The 24,820-nt window shown below is 43.9% G+C and overlaps 1 protein-coding gene across 2 annotated transcripts in view; it reads right to left on the bottom strand.

Moving 5' to 3' along the window:
• Positions 1 to 17,652: 17,652 nt before the first annotated feature.
• The window catches only part of PTPDC1 (protein tyrosine phosphatase domain containing 1), a 91,942-nt gene continuing 84,774 nt past the window's right edge, over positions 17,653 to 24,820 (bottom strand). For both annotated transcript variants that reach the window (XM_066368348.1, XM_066368347.1), the window contains exons 8-10: positions 23,374 to 23,559; positions 21,428 to 21,538; positions 17,653 to 19,165 (exon numbers count right to left, since the gene is read on the bottom strand). In XM_066368348.1, coding sequence (XP_066224445.1) covers positions 19,049 to 19,165; positions 21,428 to 21,538; positions 23,374 to 23,559 — 414 coding nt within the window. In that variant the 3' untranslated portion in view covers positions 17,653 to 19,048. The remainder of the gene's footprint in view (positions 19,166 to 21,427; positions 21,539 to 23,373; positions 23,560 to 24,820) is intronic.

The raw sequence follows: 24,820 nt of genomic DNA on the forward strand, positions 1-24,820 counted from the left end.
GGAAACTGAGTTATAAACTCAATGGCAGTCATCTGTTAACTTTGTCACACCTGAATAATAATAAATACTACGTCTTTAAACAAGTGAAAAGACAAGACCAGGTGCCACCCTGACTTATCACAGTCTACTTATTTGGCAACAACCTTGAAATTCATTTAACAAACTTTTCTGAAGCACTTGCTGTGTGGGAAATGTGAATGTGAACAAGACAGACATACCTGGCTCTGCACTCAGGGGCTTATGTGCTATTGAGGGGAATAGATATACCAAACCACTAGCTCCTTCTTTTGGTCTCCAAACTCACAATGACTATAAACCCTCTGGGACCTAGTGTCTTTTCCTCCAGTGCCACTTTGGGGCCAGGGTTGTATATGTTTGCTACTACTATATGGAGAAGAGGTATGATAATTGAATGGAAAGATCCAAATTCTAAGTTCCAGGTTCCAACTTTGTGAACTGAAAACTGTCCCAAATATCATTTAAGAGAAAAATGAGCAAGTAGGTCTGTGTGTGCATGTGCATATGTGTGCCTGTGTCTGTGTATATATGTATGTTTGTGTATGTGTACAGCGGAATACCACAGCAATAATAAAAAGATGAACTAGTAGTACACACAACAGCATGAATGAATCTCAGAGAAATTATGTTAGTGGAAAAAACCAGCCATAAATAATACATACTACATGAGCAGTCAGCTGAGACACATGATGAGCTTTGACATGTGGGGGCTGACAATGGGCTTGCTATCCATGACAGTGACAGCCACTGCAGGCTCTTGAACCAGTGCTCAGTGCACATCATCACATTCACTCACCTAATTGCTCCTGTGTGCTCGATACTATTTCAAGAGTGCAGAAAAGGCAAGTGCCTGCTCACAGAATGCTGTCAGTCTAAAGGAGAAGGAAGTCAGAAAGAGGTGTAAATGTCCAGCTGGCTCACCAGCCATTCCTCCCCTGACTGTCTTGCAAGATGGAGCCGGAAACACCAGCTTTCCTTGTCAGACCATCTGACATTGGTAGTAGTCTTGTCATATGATTTTGGCCAGTGAGGAGTTGCATTGAAGTATGCTGAGAAGTTTCAGGGAAGTTTTCTTGCACACTTCCCTTCATCTTTTGCCTTGTATGAAGATGCAAAACTTGGGGTCGCAGCAGCCACTTTGCAACCATGAAGGTCACAGATGTAGAGCCTGATGGCAGTGAGCTGCTGTCCTGATGCTCTGTGCTCTCTATGCTTGTACTTAGCTCCTTCCAACTCACTGTAGGTGAGAAAACAAAAGCATCAAGGGCTGGGTTTGCAATTCCAAATGATAAGGAAGTATCAGCCACAAGAAGCAGGAAGCTGAGCCTGACCTGTGGTGGTGTAGTAGATAAAGCATCAGCCTGGAACACTGAGGTCGCCAGTTCGAAACCTGGCTTCCCTGGTCTAGGCACATATGAGAGTTGATGCTTCCTGCTGCTTCTCCATTCTCTCTCTCTCCTCTCTGAAATAAATAAATAAATTTTTTAAAAAAAGAAGCAGGAAGCTGAAAACATTTAGAAACCACAAAATTATTCTCAAGGGGGGAATGCCAAGGATAGTGGAAGTTGTGGTGTCCACTCTTGCTGCTTACTCTACAGAGAGCTTGGTAATAACACCCCAGCTGTGCTCAGGATTTCTAAGTGTCCCATTCTGAGACGAGCCCTGATTGGGATGAGACCATAATAGCAATGTCATCCTCCAGCCAGGTGCTATCCCAGTCACCTGGACATTTAGGACTAACTTGGCTACCTGGCCCAGTTTTCTCCAATGAGACATCAGGGAAACTTTGCTAAAAGGTGACTGGGAAAATTCCCCTCTATAATAAAAGGGACATCTGCTCCCTTTCCTCCTGCCTTACGTGCAGTCATGTGAAGACATAACCTCAGGGCTGCAGCAGCAGTCACAAGGTGGAGAAAGAAATCCCTGAGGAACAGCAGAGGTGCCAGCCCAGTGAGCCGCTGGGGAACCCCACACGACCTTGTTCCACAGTCCTGTGAGTGGAGCAGCCATCCTCACTGCTGCACTTGTCGGTTGGATGTGCTGTAGCTCATTCTTGGCTGCTGTGCAGGCTTTCTGGAGGACGGGGTGTTTGGGTCATGTTTGGACATGCAGACACAAACAGGATAGGAGGTTATTATGGAAAAGGACCCACTGGGAGCCATGCGTGGAGCCAGGAATGATAGAAATGTTCTTAAATGCAGAAATAAACCAACGACAGGTACACAGGGCAGCCTGGGTGAATGGTGGAGAGAAGCCAGACCTCAGGGGCATAGAGTGCAACATTCTGGAGGACACCAAACCAGAGGGACAAAAAACAGATGGGTGGGTGAAGGCCCAGGGTGGGGACTGCCAAGGAACCCCAGGAGCTGTCTGTGTGGACAGAGAGGTTCTGGGTGGTGGTGGTCATATGACTGTTTGTCAATACTGTACCCAGAGCATGGAAAGTGGAGAATTTGACTATAGATTAAGTGTATCTCAATATATCTGATTTTAAAGGAAGTATCCACTGGGATGACAGCTTTCCAGGTGGCTGATGCTGCCATGATGGCTGAGAAGGGGCTGGAATGTAGGGCCAGGCACTGGGGGAAGGATGTGGGAAGGGGCTACTGCCTAGTCTCTGGAGGGACATATCCTGGAGGTCCCCATTTCTTCCTGGTCACTCTCAGCCAAGATGCCCCTGCCACATAGACAGTAGCTAGTGGGCATGCAAGACCTGAGCTTGTTCCTTTATCACCCTCTTCAAGAGCTTGAGCGGTCTTCTCAGCCAGCCCAGGGTAAAGAGGCAGAGGAGGGAGATTTCCCTGGACTCCAAATAACAAGACAGGCCTCTGACTTCCTGCAGCTCTGTTCACGGTGTGTCGATGGGTGCAGACAGTACACATAGAATCCACTGTTTGTCACAGAACAAGGACTCCCTCTGACGGCCTGGAGAGGCTGTCCTCCAGGACACAATTCAATATTTTCAAGAGAAAATATGTACATGTTTCAGCCTTGCTGAAGGTCCCTGGGCCTCAAGAGCAATGTGGCAGCTGGAAAGAGCAGCAGAGAATTCAGGCCCAAGGGACGTATCCAACATTTCTGGGCCACAAATTGGTCCTGAGTCTCAGCACAGTCATGGGGCTCCAAATCACTGAGATCAGATATTTCATCAGCCTGCTGGGAGATAGGGGGAATGGGAACTTGGACTCAACACTGGGTTGATTTGAAGAAAGAAATGTGATATTTCTTGCCTACCTGTGTTTGTGGATTTAAAAATTGGGGGGGGGGGGGAGACTCTGAAATTGGGCACTAAGAATGCTTCTTGGCTTTATTTCTCCCCTAACTCTCTTCTCTCCTACAGCCCAGGACAAAGAATGACTTAGTCTTCCCAGAACAAAAGGCCAGAAGCCCTTCCAGACATTGTTTTTTTATCCAGGATTCCAGTCCTTGTATTTTCTACCACAAATCTGTAGGCCAAGCCCAAGTGTTCCCCCTACTATGGATCCTTCACCATCTTCCCAAAGGAAGGTGGCTTCCAGGGAGGAACTGTCCTGCCCGGGGCTGCTGTGTCCTCCCAGGGCCACCTGTCTCTTTAGTAGTGAGCCAGTTGTGTGTCTTATGTCTCTAAGACGGGGGACTCCAAAGGTGCCTGAGTGAGTACTGAACAAAGGATGCCAGAAGAAAATTATTTAGAAGGTCCTGTATTTAATTCAACTTTCTACTCTGTGGTTCGGACACAGTACTTTCTGAAATACCATTTCTGGTTTGCGTACGGTTTATTTTATACACAGGGCTTCTTCGTGTCTCAACAGTCCTGGGTGGAGGCAGGAGGTGCTGTCCGCCAGAATGCCCTCTGTGATGAAGTCAGGGCACACCAATGGTGCCGTGTTGGGGAGATGACAGGCAGAAACCTCTCTGAGGCTCTTTAAATCAAGTGTTCTATGCCTTCTATTCAGTTTGTGAACAATGATCATCAAATCTTATTTGTTGGAAAAACAGTAGTGTGGCAATAGTGGCTAAATCTCCTATAAAACAGTTAAATATAAAAAGCAGGAAGACATATCTGGTAATAGAGGTTGTGCTTTGAATGGGTGGTGGCCCCAAAACTTCATGCATTAGTCAGAGTCTAGGAAAACAACATTTTACTTTTAAATATTTACAGACAGAATGGGGGAGGAAATGTAAGACATCTGTTAAAAAGCAGATTTTTCCAAACTCAGCCTTTCAGAAATTCTCAAGGAGAAGCATTTTAAAAAAGAAATAAACTGCGATTCATTGAAAGGTATTATAAGTGATCAAACAGCTCCTACTGTAAAAACATTACAACTTGGAGGTGCTCTGAAGATTCAGAGTCAACAAACACCAGAGCCTAGTTGTGAGCTTACCATTTATTTTTAACTTAAAAATAACACAGTTAATATGTGGGCACATTTGTGTTATAAAAATCCAAGTAATAAGTTAAAGTGTCAGTCCCCCTTAAACATGTTAGCTCATTTTAGTCCCCTCCCCAGAGAAAACCACAATAGCCATTTTAACAATCCTCCTTCCAAAACATTTTTTAATTTTCAAATATAGTTTACTTTTTTAAAAAAAGAGGTAAAATTACAGTATTTAAAGTGTAGAATTTGATTAGTTCTGATGTGTATGCACCTATGACAGCAATACCACAATCAATACAGTGGCCATGTCCATCTCCCCAAAGTCTCCCCATAAGTACAGACTGTATGATCCCATTTATATAAAACTCTAGATTCTAGAGTTTTAAAAACAGTATTCAGGAAACTGGTCCTCAGGCAATGAAAGACAGTGATGCTAGAGAGATAGGATAAAAGGCTTTGAGCTGCAAAATTGCCACAGCTTACTGCCTTAAGAGGGTTTCCTGACCATAACAGAGGAGAGGGAGCTGAGACTGCCTGTCAGTTTCCTGCTTGAGGAGATGGAGTTGAGAGGGAAGACCAGGCAGCTTGCACTGCCAGAGGGCCACTGAAGAGGGAGCTTGTTGGGCAGATAAAATGTATTATGCTCACTTTGTTAAAGATTACACAAGGAGGCCATCGCCCAGGTGATATTAATGTGTGTTGGGGCAGGCAGGATCGTTGTAGCCTGGGGCTTGGTTTTGGGATTAAGCCTTTCCCACCCTTTTTGATGTGGGGTGGTACAATCCAATCATGCCTCAGAGAAGTGACTCTACTAGAGACTTCCCTATTTTGTATATTGGATTAGAGGTTGTGAAGCTACAATATAAAATGGGGGCAGAACAGAGTTTGGGCTCTTGGTTCCTGAGATTATCATTAGAAGAGAGAGCAGAGCAGAGAGCAGAAGGAGGCCACGTGGAGGAGGCCAGGAGAAGCAGCCAAGATGGTGGAGTGTTGAGTGAGAGGCCAGTTTGTGCAGTTTGATGCTGGAGAAGGAAGGAGATGGGGAACTGAGGAGAATAAGGCTGGTGAGCTAGAAACCTTTGATTCTAGGAAACTCGGATAAGTCAGTGGCTTTGTGAGCACTGAATGTGAGTGGGTTTTGGAGCCCAGTGTGTGTTTTTACTTGCCCGCCGGGTGCAAGCTAGAATGAAAGACTATGGCCCACCAGTTTTTGGCTCCGTTGTTTCTTTACCGACTGTCCGAATCCAATGTGAACCTGCATGGGCCAGGAGGCTGCTGTGATAGTGGCCCTGGCCTTGGCTGCTGGCTTTACAGAGCTGCAGGGACAAGAGCCCAGAGGTCTGCAGAGGGACCCCTTGCAAGCTCAGCTGAGTACTGCTCATTGCATGGGCGAGGAAATTACCATACAAAACTTAAAGAAGAAAAAAAATACGGTCATCCTCAAAGACACACAGAAAGCATTTGACAAAATCCAACATCCATTCCTGATTTTAAAATGCTCAACAGACAAATAACAGAAAGGAATTTTATCAACCTGATAAAGGGTATTGTTGGGCAGATAAAATGTATTATGCTCACTTTGTTAAAGATGGCGCCACTGCCCACGTGGAGGCCGTTGCCCAGGTGATATTAATGTGTGTCTCTGTGGATCGTTGTAGCCTGGGGCTTGGTTTTGGGATTAAGCCTTTCCCACCCTTTTTGATGTGGGGTGGTACAATCCAATCATGCCTCAGAGAAGTGACTCTACTAGAGACTTCCCTATTTTGTATATTGGATTAGAGGTTGTGAAGCTACAATATAAAATGGGGGCAGAACAGAGTTTGGGCTCTTGGTTCCTGAGATTAGCATGAGAGAGCAGAGAAAGTAGAGCCAGCAGCGGAAGGCGGCCACGTGGAGGAGGCCAGGAAAAGCAGCCAAGATGGTGGAGTGCTGAGTGAGATGCCAGTTTGTACAGAGTTTGTATCTGGGATAAGGAAGGAGATGGGGAACTGAGGAAAATAAGGCTGGTGAGCTAGAAACCTTTGATTCTAGGAAACTCGGATAAGTCAGTGGCTTTGTGAGCACTGAATGTGATTGGGTTTTGGAGCCCAGTGTGTGTATTTTTACTTGCCCGCCGGGTGCAAGCTAGAATGAAAGAAAACGGCCCATCAGTTTTTGGCTCCGCTGTTTCTTTACCGACTGTCCGAATCCAAATGCGAACCTGCATAGGCCAGAAGGCTGCTGTGATAGTGGCCCTGGCCGTGCCTTCTGGCTTTACAGGTATCCTTATAAGACCTGCAGCTAACATCATATGTAATAAGGAAAGGCTGGGCACTGCCAGGAAAACACCAGAGAGGGTTGCACCTGCTACTCCCATTCAGAATCATACTTGAGGTTCTGGCTAGTGCAATCAGGCAAGAAAAAGAAATAAGAGGCATCAAGATTTCTAGAGTCTAGAAAATACAAAGTAGGCCCTGGCTGGTTGGCTCAGTGGTAGAGCACTGGCCTGGCATATGGACATCCTGGGTTTGATTCCCAGTCAGAGCACACAGCAGAAGCGACCTTCTGCTTTTCCACCTCTTCCTCTCTTCTATTTCTCTCTTCCCCTCCCACAGCCATGGCTCGATTGATTGATTCGAATGCATGGGCCCTGGGCACTGAGGATGGCTCCGTGGAGACTCCACCTCAGGGACTAAAAATAGCTCAGTTGAACATGTCCCCAGATGGGCAGAGCATTTATCTTTTAGTGTTACATCTTTTGTATGCTACAATAAATGGCATTGTTTTTTGCAATGTCAATTTCAGGTTGTCCATTGCTGGTGTATAGAAATACAACTGATTTTTGTGTATTGCTGTCTTATCCTCTCACTTTGCTAAACTCACGTATTAGTTCTCATCATTTTCCTATAGATTACATCAGATTTTCTACATAGATGATCATGTCTGAGAATAAAAATAATTTTATTTTCTACTCTTGATGCCTCTTATTTCTTTTTCTTGCCTGATTGCACTAGCCAGAACCTCAAGTATGATTTTGAATGGAGTAGCAGGTGCAACCCTCTCTGGTGTTTTCCCGGCAGTGCCCAGCCTTTCATTATTACATATGATGTTAGCTGTGGTTTTATAAGGATACCCTTTATCAGGTTGATAAAATTCCTTTCTTTTATTTGTCTGTTGAGCATTTTAAAATCAGGAATGGATGTTGGATTTTGTCAAATGCTTTCTGTGTGTCTTTGAGGATGACCGTATTTTTTTTCTTCTTTAAGTTTTGTATGGTGATTTCCTCATCCATGCAATGAGCAGTACTCAGCTGAGCTTGCAAGGGGTCCCTCTGCAGACCTCTGGGCTCTTGTCCCTGCAGCTCCCTCTTCAGTGGCCCTCTGGCAGTGCAAGCTGCCTGGTCTTCCCTCTCAACTCCATCTCCTCAAGCAGGAAACTTACAGGCAGTCTCAGCTCCCTCTCCTCTGTTATGGTCAGGAAACCCTCTTAAGGTAGTAAGCTGTGGCAACTTTGCAGCTCAAAGCCTTTTATCCTATCTCTCTAGCATCACTGTCTTTCATTGCCTGAGGACCAGTTTCCTGAATACTGTTTTTGGTGGTGGTGGTGATGATGGTGTGTGTTTTTGTGTTTTAGGATGGAGGTAAATATGGTCCCTATTACTCCATCTTGGCTGCCAGAGAGGTCATATATAGAGTTTTGTGTAAGTTTATTTTTTAAAATATTTTGTATCTATTGCTTTTCTTTTTAAAACTTTGCATTATGGAATATTCAAAAGGTATACAAAATTAGAGAAAATAGAATAATGAGTCCCCACGTATCCAACACCCAACTTAAATTTTTAAAGTTAATTTATGGCCAATCTTGTTTTAACTATAACTCAGCCTTGACCTTATTGGGATCCTTTTCCTATTAGGTAATTTTGAAACTAATTGCAGATATTTCATAATTTTATTTATAAATACTTTAGTTTGTATCTCTACAATATGTGAGTTTTAAAAACCAAGTGATAGTAATTTCTTAATATTATCAAATGTCTCCTTGTCATCACTGTTTTCTAAAAGCTTGTTCATATCAGGATCCCAACCAGGCCCACCCATTTGGCCGATAAGTCTTTTTTTTAATCTATAGATTTTGTTCCTAATTTTCCTTTCTGATTTATTTATTGAACAAACCAGGTCATTTGTCCCATGTGGTTTCCCAGAGAATAGATATTCTGGTTGCATCCCCATGTTGTCTTCAACATGATTCTGTGTCCCCTAATAAACATATAGTTAGATGTGATTCAAGTTCTCATATTTGCTAAAGTTGTGGTGCATAGTAGCATGATGAATACATAATCCAACTGTCCCTCTTTTATAGTATCCTGATAGTATCCTGTGCACACCTCTGCCATAGTGCAGTCATACATCTTATATTAGTTTGCTGAGACTGCCCTAACAGTTAAAATATCATAGACTGGAAGAGTTCAACAACAGACATTTTCTCACAGTTCTAGAACCTGGAATTCTGAGACCAAGGTTTGGCAGTGTTTGTTTTTGATGAGTGTCTTCTTCCTGGCTCGTAGACAAACTGCCTTCCAGCTGTGTCCTCACATATAGGAGTGGATATGGTGTCTTGTCCTCTTCATATAAGGGGACTAGCCCTCTGGATTAGGGTTCCATCCCTATGCTTTCATTTAACCTTTATCATTTCCTCACAGGCCCCATCTCCAAATACAGTTCCTCTGGGGTTTGGGTTTCCACATACAGATTTTGGGGAGACACAAACATTTAGTCCATAACACACCTTAAAATTACATTATAACTGTATTTATTAAAGAAAAGCTTTAGGTTAACAGGAAAGTTTCAAAGATAGTAGAGAAAATCCTTGTATACTCCTGAAAGCAGCCTTCATGCTTTCTGCTTCTCTCCCTACTTTTATTTTGACTTTCTCTTTAATTTGCCCCTCATTTCTCCCTCCTCGCTAAATTGAATTCTGCTTCCCACAGAACCTTCTTAGTGGGAGGCTTTCCTGGAAAAAGCTCTGGGTGATAAGTTTTGAGTTGATAGAGGACACCCACCATCAGAAATACTGGGTGGACCTGAGACTCAGGTTTCTGCAAGCATCCCACTTTGTCGCAATACTCAGGTGTTATGTGCATTTCTCCCTCACGAATGTATAGTGGAACTTCTCAGAGGTTATAAGCTGTGTGAAGCAGGGGCAGAGAATTCAGCTGTCTTTTCGGCCAGGCATTAAAGAGATTTTCAAAATTTTAAAACAATACCACTATTTTTTTGTCTTGGAAAATATATATTAACAATTCGTGAATGGGCTTGTTATTTTAAAGTGGATTATTTTAGAAATTTGTCTTAATTCCTAATTTAGATATAATACACACAAGCAAAAGCTCTTTGAAGAACTTAATGGTTTTTAGGAGAGCAAAGGTGCCCCGAGACACACCAGTCAGTACTACACAGAAGCCAGTCTTGTGTGTGTGCGTGCATGGGTGTCGCATTTGTGGAAGCCAGTGTTGTGTGTTCATGTGTTGTGTGCGTGAATGTGTGCAGGAGCCAGCGTTATGTGTGTGTGCATGTATGTGTGATTCAGCCCTTCCACAGCCTCGATTTGTCTAGCAGTCCTATTGGTTGTTGAGAATGGGGTGTTGAAGTCCAGTCCTGTCTATTTCTCCTTTCAGCTGCTTTGCTTCACATTCTGGTGTTTAGTATGGACCCATGAAGGATTACGTGTCTCTGGTGGATTAATCCTTTAACCATTGTGTAATGTTTCTAGTAATTTTCTTTGCCCTAGCAGGGGTCCCCAAACTTTTTACACAGAGGGCCAGTTCACTGTCCCTCAGACCGTTGGAGGGCCGCCACATACAGTGCTCCTCTCACTGACCACCAATGAAAGAGGTGGCCCTTCCGGAAGTGCGGTGGGGGGGCCGGATAAATGGCCTCAGGGGGCTGCATGCGGCCCACGGGCCATAGTTTGGGGACACCTGCAAGTCTACTTCATCTGATACTATTCCTGCCTTCAAAAATTGCACATCTTTTACTGTTTTTTTTTTTAAGTGAGAGGGGAGATCCATGAGGTAGACTCCCACATGTGCCCCGACCAGGATCTACTTGGCAACCTTGTCTATGACCAATGCTTGAATAGTGAGCTGATTTTAGCACCTGAGGCTGACACACTTGGACCATCCTCAGCACCCAGGGCCATGCTCGAACCAATAGAGCCAGTGGCTGCAGGAGAGGAAGAGGGAGAGGAGGGGGAGACGGGATGATTGAGAGTAAATGGTCATTTCTCCTGTGTGCCCTGACTAGGAATCGAACCTAGAATGTCCATATGCCAGGCCAATGCTCTATCCACTGAGCCACTGGCCACGGCCACTTTTACTGTTCTTTTAAAGTTTCTGTAATGTATTTTAGTGAGTTTCTTTAGACAGCATTTAATGTTTTTCTTTTATCCATTCTGCCAACCTAAGTAGTGCAATTAGATCATCTGAATTTAGGGTAATTAATTGATGTTAGAACTTACATCATTTTATTGAGTCCTGTTTTTCCCATTCTTGTTTTTCTTTTCTCTGGGCTACTTGAACATATAAAACAAATTCCACCCTGATTTATCATGGTGTTTGAGTGTGGCACTTGCATGGTTTTCTTAGTGCTTACTTAGGTATTACATGTGTAACTTGGCACAATCCATTGGCAATGATGTTTTATTACTTAAGTGCAGTAACATTACTTCCATTATGCCCCTATTCACTGCACTCCCTCATTTTTAAATATAACTGCATCTAGGTACTTCCTCTGTATAAACGCTGAACACCACATCAGATGGTTTTATCATTTTTGTGGCAACCATTAAGTATGATTTAATAAACTTAAGAAGATAGTCCGTTATGTTGATTCCAATGTTTTCTTTTTTCTTCTGAAGTTTCAAGCCCCCTTTTTCCTGTAGCATTTGCTTATGTTTAGAGAACTACCTTTGGCCATCTTTAATCAGGCAGTCCCTTGGGGTGTGGATGTGAACCGGGCAGGTGTGCCTGCTCAGCGTCAGCAGGCCCGCCGCTGCTGGGCAGTGCTAATTCACACTGCGTCCTTGCTGACTGGGAGGGGGCAGTGCAGCTTCCCTCAGCCCCTAACACCTCCTGCGGCACTTTCCGTCCAGGCGGTACAAGCTCACCTGCTCACTAACGCCAGGGGAGAGGGTGAGGAGGCAGCAGGTGAGCTACTTAGCCAGCCTTGTCACCATGTTCTGCTCCCTTGGTGCTGGTGGGAGTGCTGACCAGCCTGTTTTGTGCTACTTCGTTTAGTATCGTTGGTGCTTGGTGAGAACTCAGCTCCCTTGGGTTGACACCAGGATGAGAAGGGAACAGGTGCTACGGGAGTGTGACCAGCCACCTCCACTGCCTCAGTCTCCCTGCTCAACTCATTGAGGAGCCCCATGCCCATTAGAGTGGGGAATAGAAACTCCACATCCTGCTTCTGTTGGGTGGGGATGAAGAGTCAGCCCCCACTTACCTAGTAGAACCATGTGGAGAGGAATTGGTCACCACTGGCTTTCCCTGGAGGGACAGTAGGGGCTGCAGGAGGTGGTGGTCCCCACTGTTGTTTGAAGCAAGTGCTGTCAGAAGGGTCTTCTATTTGTAGGCTGTCCTCTCCCTGGTCCTTTGTCTCTGGGAACAGGCATCCCTTAAAGCAGTGGCTTTCAACCTTTTTACATTTGGATACCGGTGACCTAGTCAGCCGGAAACAGAAACACAACAAATAATTTCATCTTATCGCACATAACAGTGCAACACAGTACAAGCTGGTGCTTGATTTCGGAACTCCATATGTATGATTGAATGCTACATGTTTGTCCTAATGCTTTTTGTCTATTGCACATGATTTGTAAATGCTCTGCATAGTACAAAAAGTTATCAAATAAGCCTACAAGCTCTAAAGCTATCTAAGACAACCTCAATAGTATTTTCATTGATGATACAAACTGATAAGTGGCAATCACCCTGAGCCTAAGTGAATTCAACTAAGATCATTGGGTCTAGAATCTTCATACACAATCAGAGCAGTTAACTCTTTTGCAGACTGGCATGAGAATCTTCATACACAATCAGAGCAGTTAACTCTTTTGCAGACTGGCATGAAATTCCTGGCACACTGGCACTGATTCTCGGACCAGCAGTTGAAAAACATTGCCTTAGAGCCTTCTTGTCTGAGCACACTGGCCATCCTGGGTCAGAGCTTCTGCAGCACTGAGACAATGGGAAACAGTAAGGGACCTCTGGGACCCCGCAGTGGCATTACATGTGGTCTCCTTCTTTATACCTCAGGGTCTTGTGTTTTGGGGGTTATGTCCAGGGTTGTTTAGTTGTGACATGCAGGAAGGGTGTTCCTTCATCTCAGCCAGAAATAAAGTCTGTGCTGCAGTTGACCAGAGAGTGTGACTGAGTTCTCCCTTCCTTTCCTAGATCCATTCCCTCTTTTACCCACATTTGTTGAGTTCCTTCCATGTGCCAGGTGTTAACACTAGGAGTGACAGGTCCATGGATGAAAAGAAAGAAAACCACCAAATGTAGCACCATGTGTTTAAGTGCTAAGAGAAACAGATGTATACGTGCGCAAGCACTTGAGATGCTTGGTCTCAAGTCATCTCAAAGGTGTAATAAGATAACACGTTGTGATACTGTCTTACACCAACCGGAGCTGGCAAAAATCAAGAAGTCACACAGTACTAAGTGTTGACAAGGACACGGAGCAAATGAGAACTCTCATTCATCACTATTGGTGTTGTAAACAGGCACACTCATTTTTAGAAACACTTTGTCATTGAATAAAAAACTGGACATATGCATACCCCTGAGCCTATAAATTCCACTCTAAATGACAAAGGCTAGAGAAACTTGGAGTGCATCCACATGTTATATTCATGTACAAATATTAGCCACCCAGTGTCCAACACAAGTCAAAGTGATGTTATGGTGGGTCCACACACAGTGCCATGTGAGCACATGTGAACTGCAGGATCACACATTAACACAGATAAATGTGAGGAAAAGCAAGTCACAGGAAGACACACTCTACATCCTTCAATTTATGTAAAGCTAAATACTTAAGAGAAACACACACAATATACAATGGCAGTACTGAGGAGGAACAGGCAATTTTGTCTCCTGTCTCTGTCAGCTTGAGATACATAACAAATACCACAGACTGGGCAACTTAAACAATAGACATTTGTCCCTCACTGTCCTGGAGGCTGGAAGTCTGAGCTCAAGGTGCTGGCAGGGCTGGTTTCTCCTTGGTTTGCAGATGGTTGTCTTCTCCTTGTGTGCGCACGTAAACTTCTGTGTCTTGTGTCATAATCTCCTCTTCTTGTAAGGGCACCAGTCATGTGGGATTAGGGCCCACTCTAAGTACCTCATTTAAATTTTCTTTTTAAAGACCCTATTTCCAATTTATTCACATTCTGAGGTACTAGGAGTTGGGACTTCAACATAGGAATTTTAGGAGGGCATACTTCAGCCCATAGCACCTCCCCACCTCCCTGAGATAGGGGGTAATCAAGTAGTTGGGTATAATCACATTTAACAGAGTTAATTAGCACATATATGAAGAATGGAAGTGTGTGTGGACAGAAGGAGGTAACCAGGTGGCAGACAATGCAGAACTCAGACTGCTGACAGAGGGAGAGGATGGCATGAGATGTGGATAAGCATGAGATGTGGATAAGCTCCTGGGTGTTGGGATGAATGACTAAGTGATTCCTGAATGTCCCCAGCATCAGCAGAGGGCCAAGCACAAAGTTGGCACAAACTTGTTGCTGAAAGAATATGAATCTCACATTGGTCTCTTCCACTTGTATTGGAACTCTACTGTGAGCATACAGGAAAATAACTGATCATCTAATCTAATTAACTTTGCCTATTCAGGAAATGTCACCTACCGGTCCCAGAAATACTGCATTTAATACTCACTTGAACCATATTAAATGGCTAATAGTCATTTTGACCTGTAGAAATGGCCATTCCACATGAGTCAACCTAATTCAATGTTTGAGTTGTTTGTTTACATTTTTTATTTTTAAGAGGAAAAAGAAAATGACAAAGCAATCCACTAAATAAAAATCAAGTAGTATCTGCAGACTGTGATCAAATAAATGGTCATGTGAGTATGAACCTATTACAAAAACATAACTTCTCCAAATACTCAATCTTAAAACATCTTTGCCCTGGTTGGTTGGTTCAGTGGTAGAGCGTCAGCCCAGCGTATGGAAGTCCGGGGTTTGATTCTACGTCGGCACACAGGAGAAGCACCCATCTGCTTCTCTACCCTTCCCCCTCTCCTTCTCCTCTCTCTCTTCCCCTCCTGCAGCCAAGGCTCCATTGGAGCAAAGCTGGCCCAGGTGCTGAGGATGGCTCCATGGTCTCCACCTCAGGCGCTAGAATGGCTCTGGCTACAACAGAGCAACACTGCAGTTGGGCAGAGCATCACCCCCCTGGTGGGCGTGCCGGGTGAATCCCAGTCAGGCGCATGCGGCAGTCTGTCTGACTGCCTCCCTGCTTCTAACTTCGGAAAAATACCCCCCAAAAAAACTAAATTAAAAATAAAAATATAAAGTAAAACATCTTTTTGTTATGATCAAGAAAGCTAGGTAGCAAGGGCATAACCTTTTGTTGTGATATAAGGCAGTGGATATAGGAAACTTATTTCCTTTTTTTTCTTTTTCTGAAGTTGGAAACGGGGAGGCAGTCAGACAGACTCCTGCATGCGTCCGACTGGAATCCACCCGGCATGCCCACCAGGGGGCGATGCTCTGCCCATCTTGGGGCGTCACTCTGCCGCAATCAGAGCCATTCTAGCACCTGAGGCAGAGGCCATGGAGCCATCCTCAGCACCCGGGCAAACTTTGCTCCAATGGAGCCTTGGCTGTGGGAGGGGAAGAGAGAGACAGAGAGGAAGGAGAGGGGGAGGGGTGAAGCAGATGGGCGCTTCTCCTGTGTGCCCTGGCCGGGAATCAAACCCGGGACTCCTGCACGCCAGGCCGACACTCTACCACTGAGCCAACCAGCCAGGGCAGGAAACTTATTTTCAGTGCAAAAGGGCTTATGATATTAAAGTCATTGCAACATTATTTTCAGTGACTGAGTGTTATTGGCTGGCTTGGAATAAAGGTTCACCACAGCTCCCCTAATGAATGGTCTCATTGTGATTATTTATAAATCAGTTGTATTGTCAGTGTCAGACTAATCAGAGATCAACTCATGTCTGAACACATGACTAAAAAACAATGCACCACTGCATAACAGGATTTGTGGAACTTTTCTCCTGCCATTTTATCTGTTCAACACTGTTCAACTCCCACCTAGCATCAAGAACTCCTTGAACTAAGGTGCTAGTCCTGGGCCACATGTACAAAAATAAAAAGCACCAAAGGGAATGTTGTTCTTGATTTACTTGCACTAAAAATATATCAGTCCTTGTTAATTTGGAACAATAATAATGCTATGAGTAAACTGTCACTTTTAATCAAGCTCCAAAATTATTTGGGTGCCTTCACATGTCAAGAACGTGAGGCACACACTTTGCCAGTAATACATTGTTCCTAGAAATTCTTTCAGACAACTAAAGAAAAGCATGAAACAGCATCCAAGCATACAAGTAAGCATGTTCCATTTAAAAGAAAATAGAAAACTTTATCTCTGTTGAAGTATGACATATGGCTGTTTTCAGGGAATCCAGGGAATGGAAACCCATACTTTCTCAGATAATACTGGGAAGCTGGTTGAAGATGGGACTAAGTCGATGAGCACAGTACTTTTCTGAGTTATGCCAACACGTGAAGCAATCTCTGAACCAGCAGTACTTTATCTCAAGGGGCATCAGAAAATGTTATGAAATAGAAAAAAACAAAAGCGGCAGACACCACACATTTCCTAAGTGTGAGATGCTAGAGAGCCTGCAAGAGTGACAGCCAGGTCAGCCTTTTCCAGAGGACCACAAACACTGGGTGTTTGTACTGCACTGTGGACAAGATGAGGCTCTGGAGTGCCATCATGGTGTTCAGTGCTGAGACGGCCTCAAGGTCCCTGATGGGGCGCTCTGTGCTGGTCAGCTCTGCCTAGTTAGGAGATCCACAGGCGGGTGGCTTCAGGAGGGAAGAGAGCATGGTTAAATCAGACTGGGAGTCCTTCCTCAGGCAAGCAGGAACAGTACTCTGCTCTTGCTCTGTAAGAGAGATAAGCAGCACATGCATGTGCTCCAGGGTAGTAACTTGTGATTGTGTGTGCTCCTGGCCCTTCCCACTGTGTTAAACCCAATGTGGCAACCCTGTAACTTCTTTCTACAGGCAGATTTCTATTGTCTGGGAAGCAAAGAACCCCTCATCCATTCAAATATAGAAAGTCGGGAATCTTGTCAGCCTAGAGATTTTCCTTACTCATTCCTCTTAGAACTTTCCAACCCTAGTTCCCCCAGACCAGGGGTCCCCAAACTACGGCCCGCGGGCCGCATGTGGCCCCCTGAGGCCATTTATCCGGCCCCTGCTGCACTTCCGGAAGGGGCACCTCTTTCATTGGTGGTCAGTGAGAGGAGCATAGTCCCCATTGAAATACTGGTCAGTTTGTTGATTTAAATTTACTTGTTCTTTATTTTAAATATTGTATTTGTTCCCGTTTTGTTTTTTTACTTTAAAATAAGATATGTGCAGTGTGCATAGGGATTTGTTCATAGTTTTTTTTATAGTCCGGCCCTCCAACGGTCTGAGGGACAGTGAACTGGCCCCCTGTGTAAAAAGTTTGGGGACCCCTGCCCCAGACCCTTGGTCATTTGGAACCAAAAGAGTGGGTTCTGACTAAGCTTGGCTAGCTGACTATTCAGTTCTGCCCACCAGGGTAATCTAACCACGAACTCTCAAGCTAAAGAGGTACAAGATGAGGTTTGGGTTCTTCTTTTCACTTTTATTCAACAAGTACCACAATGGTACACAGCCTGATCTACGACTTCCCCCCCAGCTGTCCTTTTCAGGTTGGTGCATGGAGATTTTGGATTTGCACTGCTGTGCTGACAGCATGGCCGTGCGGGATCTATCCTATAATTTGAAACCATTATTTCAGGTTCACAGGCTGATAGCTCTCATCAGATGAGCTGTGATGTCACATGCCCACCTGAGACAGGATGAGAAAAGAACAGACATCTTTTTGGATAAAAAACATTTTTATAACATAATTTTGAATAAAATGTAACTGCTTTCTCCCCTACTTTCCCAGATCAGGCACTTAAAAATAAGAAATATCAGAAATAGGCAACCCAGTCCATTAAAATTCACTGGTTTTTATTTCCTATGAAAAGTCACACAGTGTGGTAGAAAGTGGCATTTAGTGTTTGCCACCAGAGTTAGTAAGATTGATAATTAAAATATTTTTAATATGCTAAAGCTTGATTCACAAATGCAGAAGTTGGAGAAATTCTACTTGTTGTCAAATTAGCATTCCCTGATATTCTGTCTTTATGATTAAGCAGTAACTTCTTTAGTTTGAAATTGGTTTGATTAGTATCACCTTTGTTGGGACAAACTTCGATCATCTCCGGCTTGGCCTATATAGTACCACACCTGATCATTTGAATAATAGTTATGGCTTTAATAGCTGATTGATAGTTTGGCTCTACAAGGAACTAGTTTAACTGGTTACTTATTTAAAGCCAGTTGGGTGAATGCAACTAAGTGGGTCAAATTCAATTTAAAAATTTTACTTGTCCTACTCAAAAGCAGTCAAAGGCAACTGGGTGTAGAGAAAGGCAGACTGGGAGGTGCGGGCCAGGTCTCACACTGTCACACCATCCGCATGAGCCGACGTGGCTCTGGGGGCAGCCATATGCCTGGAGAGAGCCCGGCTTCTCCCCGGAGTCCTACTTCAGAGCAGCTGCCACAGCACCACCACCGGTCCCAGCTGCTCTGTAAAGATGCTATTAGCTCAGCAGCAGCCCAGGGGAGTGGGAATATGGCTTCATGTGTGAGAACCCTCCTGCCTCCTGCGATGGCAATGCCGTCTAGGAACCTGAGCAAGTCTACTCTCTACAAGTAAAAAAATCCCAATCATAGTCATCCCTTTACCATAAAACTAAACCACTCTGAAAAATAAAATACTTTGAAACCCTTTGCCGCATTTATAAAAACAAAATATTTCAAACTATTTAAAAAAATCCTTTTAAAATGCTGTATTGACAGCCTTAAGAAATATAGACCACTTGGTTTAAGACACGTGGTGACTTCCTTAGGCCATGCATCAGGGGACGGATACACAGTGAGGTATTACTGCCGACACCTATTTAGTGAAAACTCTAGAAAGAGTTCCGTCAACAAGATAATTTGGAAAGAAGAGTTACAACTTTTTCCAGAATGTCAAAAAGAATAAGGATGTAAACACTACATACTAAAAATATTAATACAATAATATTAATTCCATTAAATAAATAGAAGAAAGTGGCACCAACTTTACGGCAATTTTTCAACACAAAACTGTAGCTCAACAATATTTTAAAATAAATAATTGCTTCAAACAGAAATGGTCCTTCTTAGCACAATCCAAGAGCGTCTGAGAAAAGTGCTCGGAGACGAGGCAGCTCCACACTTGAACTCATTCGCCTGTGAACAGAGACGCCGCCTGGATTTTCAGGTCTGAAATATTCACCATGAAGGGCAAGCCGGCTTCACTAAACACTAGGCTTAGGGCTGTCTTTTGTCATTTTTCTTTTTTCTTCTAGTGTATGCTTAAATATTTTCTTTAGCGTATTGTAAACTATTGGTCCATTTTCAGAATCAAAATTAACCTGGTGACAAAAAAAATTATTTTCAGAACACTGTGAACAAGAATTTTAACCAGTTTATTTTGGGAGAAAAGAAATGGGGTAAAAAAAACACAACTAACACATAAAATTATAAATTTAAAAGTACACACAATACATTCCACACATTAATTTTCATTGAGACTATATTAGAACTGCCAATTCCATCAATGCCAAGCTTATCAATGAAATCCAAAGAATTAAATCTAGTGCCTGGATACGTAGTACACTCCTACACCATCAGGAAGCCAGTAAATAGTGAGTGTGAAGTGAGTTTTGAGCCCAGAGATTGATCACTGATGATATAAGAAAAAAGGTCTCCTCATGAGAACAATGTGCACCAGTTGTCAGCGCTGCACCTGGGTGACCTGAACAGCAGTCTGGCTCTCTATCTGCCAGCCACGCAGCCTCGGGTCACACCTGACCTCTCTGTATAAGGGAGATCACAGTGCCATCTCCTTATGGTTTCACTGAGTACTAAATATAAGAGCTGGCATGTGTGTGCCACACATAAAACCCTACGTAGCAGTTTTCTTTCCTCTTGGTGGGAAGGCACCATGCACACATGTGAACTGTTTGCTCACCTTCACCCTACAGCTGGGGTAGGAGTATTGCAGGGCAGAGAACCAGAGCAATTGCCACGCCTCCACCCTGCCCCCAAAGAAAGGTGGGACTCTACAGGATCATCACTTGGCCAGTGAGCCTCTCCACAATGCAGTGGAGAGAGGGAGGGCTATCCCCTTGTGAAGGCCTGGGAAAGGCCCAGATTTCACTCTGCTCACACGCTAACAAGTTCACCGGCCAGCTTGGGGATGCTGGCAGGAGACTCTAGACTGCTGGGTCAGAGACAAACCACCTTATAACTTGAACAACAGTCATATGCGGTCCCCTTTCCCCCCAAGTCACAGGGGGGGTGATGTGGAGGGAAAGGTGGAGGCTGCACAAGCAGGGCGTGAGCAGTCAGCCAAGGACCCCAACGTGGGGCTGCAGCCAGCCTGCTGAGCTCTGGCCCAAAGCAGGGCACGATCCTTTCTACACGGGAGGCAGACGCCACACAGACTACTTTAAAGAACCCGGAGCGCGAGCTGTCACAGACTCCGCTCATATGACTGTGCACAAGGGGAGAGACCCAAGATCTCACTCATAACATTTTTATAGATAGATTTGGAACAACTGGTATATTCCACTCTTCATCAGTATCCCAAAAGGCCAAAAGAAGTTGTAAAGAATTCCTACCACTTTTGGAGAGACCAATATTAACCTTTTTTTTTAGTTAAGTCAGACATTTATTTTTACCTTAACCATTATGTTGTCTGTCCTATTTGCAGAAACCTCTTACTAACATTAATAAGTTTCAACTGTTTATTTTGTTAAACACCAAACCACAACCCTCCCCACACAGCAAGTAGCCTCTCAGTCTGTGAAGGTTTAGGTAGGAAAATGTAATAAAATATAGACGTAAAGGATCACATGACTGGGGTCTGCGCGGCTGACTGTGGGAACTTAGTCCCGTGAAGCTCCAGGTGACGGACAAGAAAGCCTGCCAGAATAGCACTGCTTTGGGAAGAGGAGGTGGGGCAGAGATGGGCAAGAGACTGGTGAATGTGGACAGCTAGTAACTTCTATCATAAATGGTTACCACAGACACCTTCCTCAACAGCTGGATACCTTGTTTCCTGGTATTTTCATATCAAAAGTGAAAAGTACCAACAAATTAGCTGAATTGGGGAAGGAAAACCTTTTCACTTGGTAGGAACCTAGCTCTCTTCTTCAGACAGGAAAGATCACTGTAAGCCAGAAGGGTGTGTCAAGAAAGGAAAGGTTTTTTTTACTCTTTGCTTAGCTTTTGCCAACCAGGCCATACCCCTGAATCATCAGCGCTGGATGCTGAGCTCTTGCTGGACGATTTCTTGCTTAGACACCAGGTAGAACTGGCTCAACAACAAGCTGCCCCGACTTCTGCTAGCACATCATTCAAAGATACCTTCTCAATGTCCCATTGTTTCTCTTTATGAAAGCTCTTTGTTCCAATGTTCTCCTTCAAAAAAACCCCACAGGTCAGCTTTTTCTAATGTCACTGTTAGGAAACTGGTATTTTCTGGCCAAAAGTCTGTAACTACTTTCAAGAAATGTCAAACACATTTCCATAAAGAAGAAACATAGCTAGAAGTTTTATTTTGGAGGAGGCTGGTGGCCTGTGGATTCTACTTTGCAAATGCTGCTGGGGGGGGGGGGAAGGCCACCCACCTTAGTGAAAGCTTTTACAGCCTGGGTGATGACGGCATCCTCCACATCCACGGGGATCGCCCGCAGGCTCACTACGCAGTGCAACACGCAAAGGACAGTCTGGTGCTGGCCCTGGTTTTGCAGAAATCAGAATCAAACAATTAAAAAAAAAACCTCAAGAAATAAGTTCAAAGCAAACGTAGAGCCAGGAACTGGTTTGTGACCAAGTACTCATAACTTCCAATACTACATTACCAAGGGCACTGCCAATGTTTACTGCTAGGTGTTTGAAAAGCATTCAGGAGATAAAATCAAAGCTGGTTAGTTACTACATGAAGCACAATTTCAAATGAAATGTCTTCCCTAAGTGAAGTGAAGGGATGATCTATGCTTATTTCTGGACACAACTGTTTCATCTGGGCTGGTGCACGCTGGCACATCATGGCAACCCACGGCCCTGTGTGCCCTGCCCACTGCAGGCGCTATGGGCAGAGGTGGCAGGAGAAGAGACAGTGCAGCCCTCCGGGGAGCATGCCAGAGCTCAGGGGAGAAGGTCTCTGACAAACAGTCACGACTTGATTTCTGGGGCTGTTCACATGAGAGAAACAAGGGAGAAACCCCACCACCAACACACATCGCCCCATAGATTCCCTGACTTCACCCTGGACATCTACTCAAAAGGCATCATCTGGAATACAGAACCATCTGCAAATACCCATGATTATTACAGTGACGTTTACAAAAGCAAAAACCCTGAAATAATGCCACACCCTACATGTGGGGTTAGAGCAAGTGACGATGGAACTACATGATGTGACAAGAGCTGCACACTGGAGTTCGAGTCCTGCTCTGACATGGGCTGTGCACCTTGGGCAAATGACTGCACCTTCCCTTTCAGTCCAACAGGTCCGCTGCCTTTCCCGGCTGTGGGGATGTACAAAGGTGAAAACGGAAATTATATCCCAGCAAGGGCCAGGCTCACTGTCACCCAATGGCAGCTGCCTCCCTTATCTCCTTTCCAGATTCCTCTATGAGATTTAACTGCTGCGAAAGCGGCCTAAGGGAAGACGCCTGACCCAGGAGGAATCTTCTCTTTAAAGTGTGCACTGCACACTGTCTGTGTGTCTGTCCGTGCACTGGCAGAGCAGGTGTGGAAAAGAGGAGACCCTGCAGCACAGCAGGTTGTGCAAGGCTGAATGTAAGACAACACTGTTTCCTAAAATAGAAACAAAGCCTATTTTTAAATAAACATTTAATATTTTTATATGGTTAAAATATTAAATTGGATAAAAGGACATACAAGGACAAGTAAGTTTCCCTCCCTCCCTCCCTCCCTAGATCCACTGCCTCCTAGTACGTTCCCTAAGTCTACTGCCATGGCCAGTTTCTCATTCCTCCTTCTACGGGCAAAATATTTTATACATGTGCTGCCATAAATATATGTGACACACTCTGCTTTCAAAGAAAATACAAATGAGTGCATAAGACAACCTAACACAGCTAATCACATTATATACTCATGGTAAATAAGCAGAAACAAATACTTGAAAGTGACAGTGGTGAATTGTGACATATCCTCCTATTACATAATTACCTATTTATCAAGTTAATATTTATGAAAACTAACACTAAACATGGACTATATCTTCATTATAATTTTGAGCAAAAATGAAGCATAAAGTGGTATGTGAAATAATTTTTACCAAGTTAATATACGCATGGATAGAACTGAAAGATTTGAAAAGGTTTAAAGCGGCTCTTCTGGAATCATGGGTATTTCCCTTGTGTGTGTGTGTGTGTGTCTTCTTAATGTTTATACTGGGAATTCTTCCTTTACCTTGGAAAAACTTAAATTATACCCAGGTATAGGATTCCATATGAATTCCATTTTTATAATGATTTTTGTTTTAGTGTGCGAATGAAACTTAGACATTTACCTTCATCGGCTGGTCCAATAGCTACCTTACCTTCTCTAATAAAAACAGGGCCTCTGCCGTGTCCGCGCCTCGGTCACCCAACATGTTCACGTCCTCACGGGTTATCACGGGCTCCTTCAGCTGCTCCACCCAGGACCACATCAAACTGCACAGGATGAAAGGATCCCTTTCACCACATAGTCTTTCCCAAGCTCCATCTCGGGAATTTAGTTCCTTCTAAAAGGAAGAAAAAGAGGGAGGACAGAGGAGGAAGAAAGAAGGGAGAGAGGGAAAGGAGAAGGGGTATCATTTGACATCTGATGACCCCGTATCCAGGAGAAAGTCTCAGGCTCTGGATATGGACTGGGACCCCTTCAAGTACCCCCACTTCCAGGAGGCACACTGTGCTGCGACAGTGAGCTTCTCTAAGCCTCAGTTTCCCTCTGCAAAGTGCACTCCTGTCCCACAGGTGTTACGCTGACTGACTGAGGTCTGTTAAAACTCCTAGTGCAGAGAACGGCTTAGTTAATATAAGTTCTCCACTCAGAAACCACAGAAGCAGTTTAGGAAGGCAGCCAGCCTTTTCAGGGTTTTGCTAAACGAAACAGAAATATTTGCTGCAATGAAGCAGAATGGTATATTAAATATTGTAAACAAGAGAACATTTACAAATAACCCTGAATAAGGAAAAGCTTCAGACTGAAACCTCAAAGTGCCTAAAAGTTGGTAAATGTGGCATATGTACTTCTTTAAAATTCCGTTTTAGAATCCCATGTAGACTTTAACAAATTAAAAGCCCTAACCCTGAAATGTGATTGGGTGAAAACAACTAGGAGCATTTTGTCACTGATCCATATGCCTGGAGATAATTTAGGCAGGTGATTTTAAAACTACTTCACAGAGCAGGGAAAAAGTAGATAAGGATATTAATTTCTGATAGGACATTTAACTTCAGATTTATGTTTCAGTAAATAAAATATATGTTTGCAATAGTACTAAGCATAGGATTTGCTACCATTCTTTCCTTCACCCATTCCATATTTGTAGAACACTTAGCCATGACAGGAACTGACAGGTGACTTACCTCTGATTCTATAGCAACCCACCAGAGGCCCCTCTACACATGAATGTACAGGGCTCAGCAAAGATGAAATAACTTGCCCTGGAGCCCAAACTGATAAATTGGCAAAACAGGTATTGCCACCAGGTCTGCTCCACCCCAGTCTGTGATGTTTCCGCCATGCCACCAGGGTCCTCTGGCACTGGCTTTCCCCTTTATTATCTCATAAAAAACCCAATTCTTTGAGAAAACAAACTAGGCAGAAATGACAAAACTCAAAGACCCTCTTAATGTTACATCATTACATTTTCTGAAGTCTTCAGTGGGGTTAGGAAAGACATAAGAATGAGGAAAAGTATTAAACAAATGAGCTGTATCCTGGCTCTGCTATATTCAAACCGTGACCACCAGCATGTCACATGACCCTTGTGACCTTTA

The sequence above is a fragment of the Saccopteryx leptura genome, chromosome 2 (assembly GCF_036850995.1).
Source record: "Saccopteryx leptura isolate mSacLep1 chromosome 2, mSacLep1_pri_phased_curated, whole genome shotgun sequence".
In the NCBI taxonomy this organism is placed as follows: domain Eukaryota; kingdom Metazoa; phylum Chordata; class Mammalia; order Chiroptera; family Emballonuridae; genus Saccopteryx; species Saccopteryx leptura.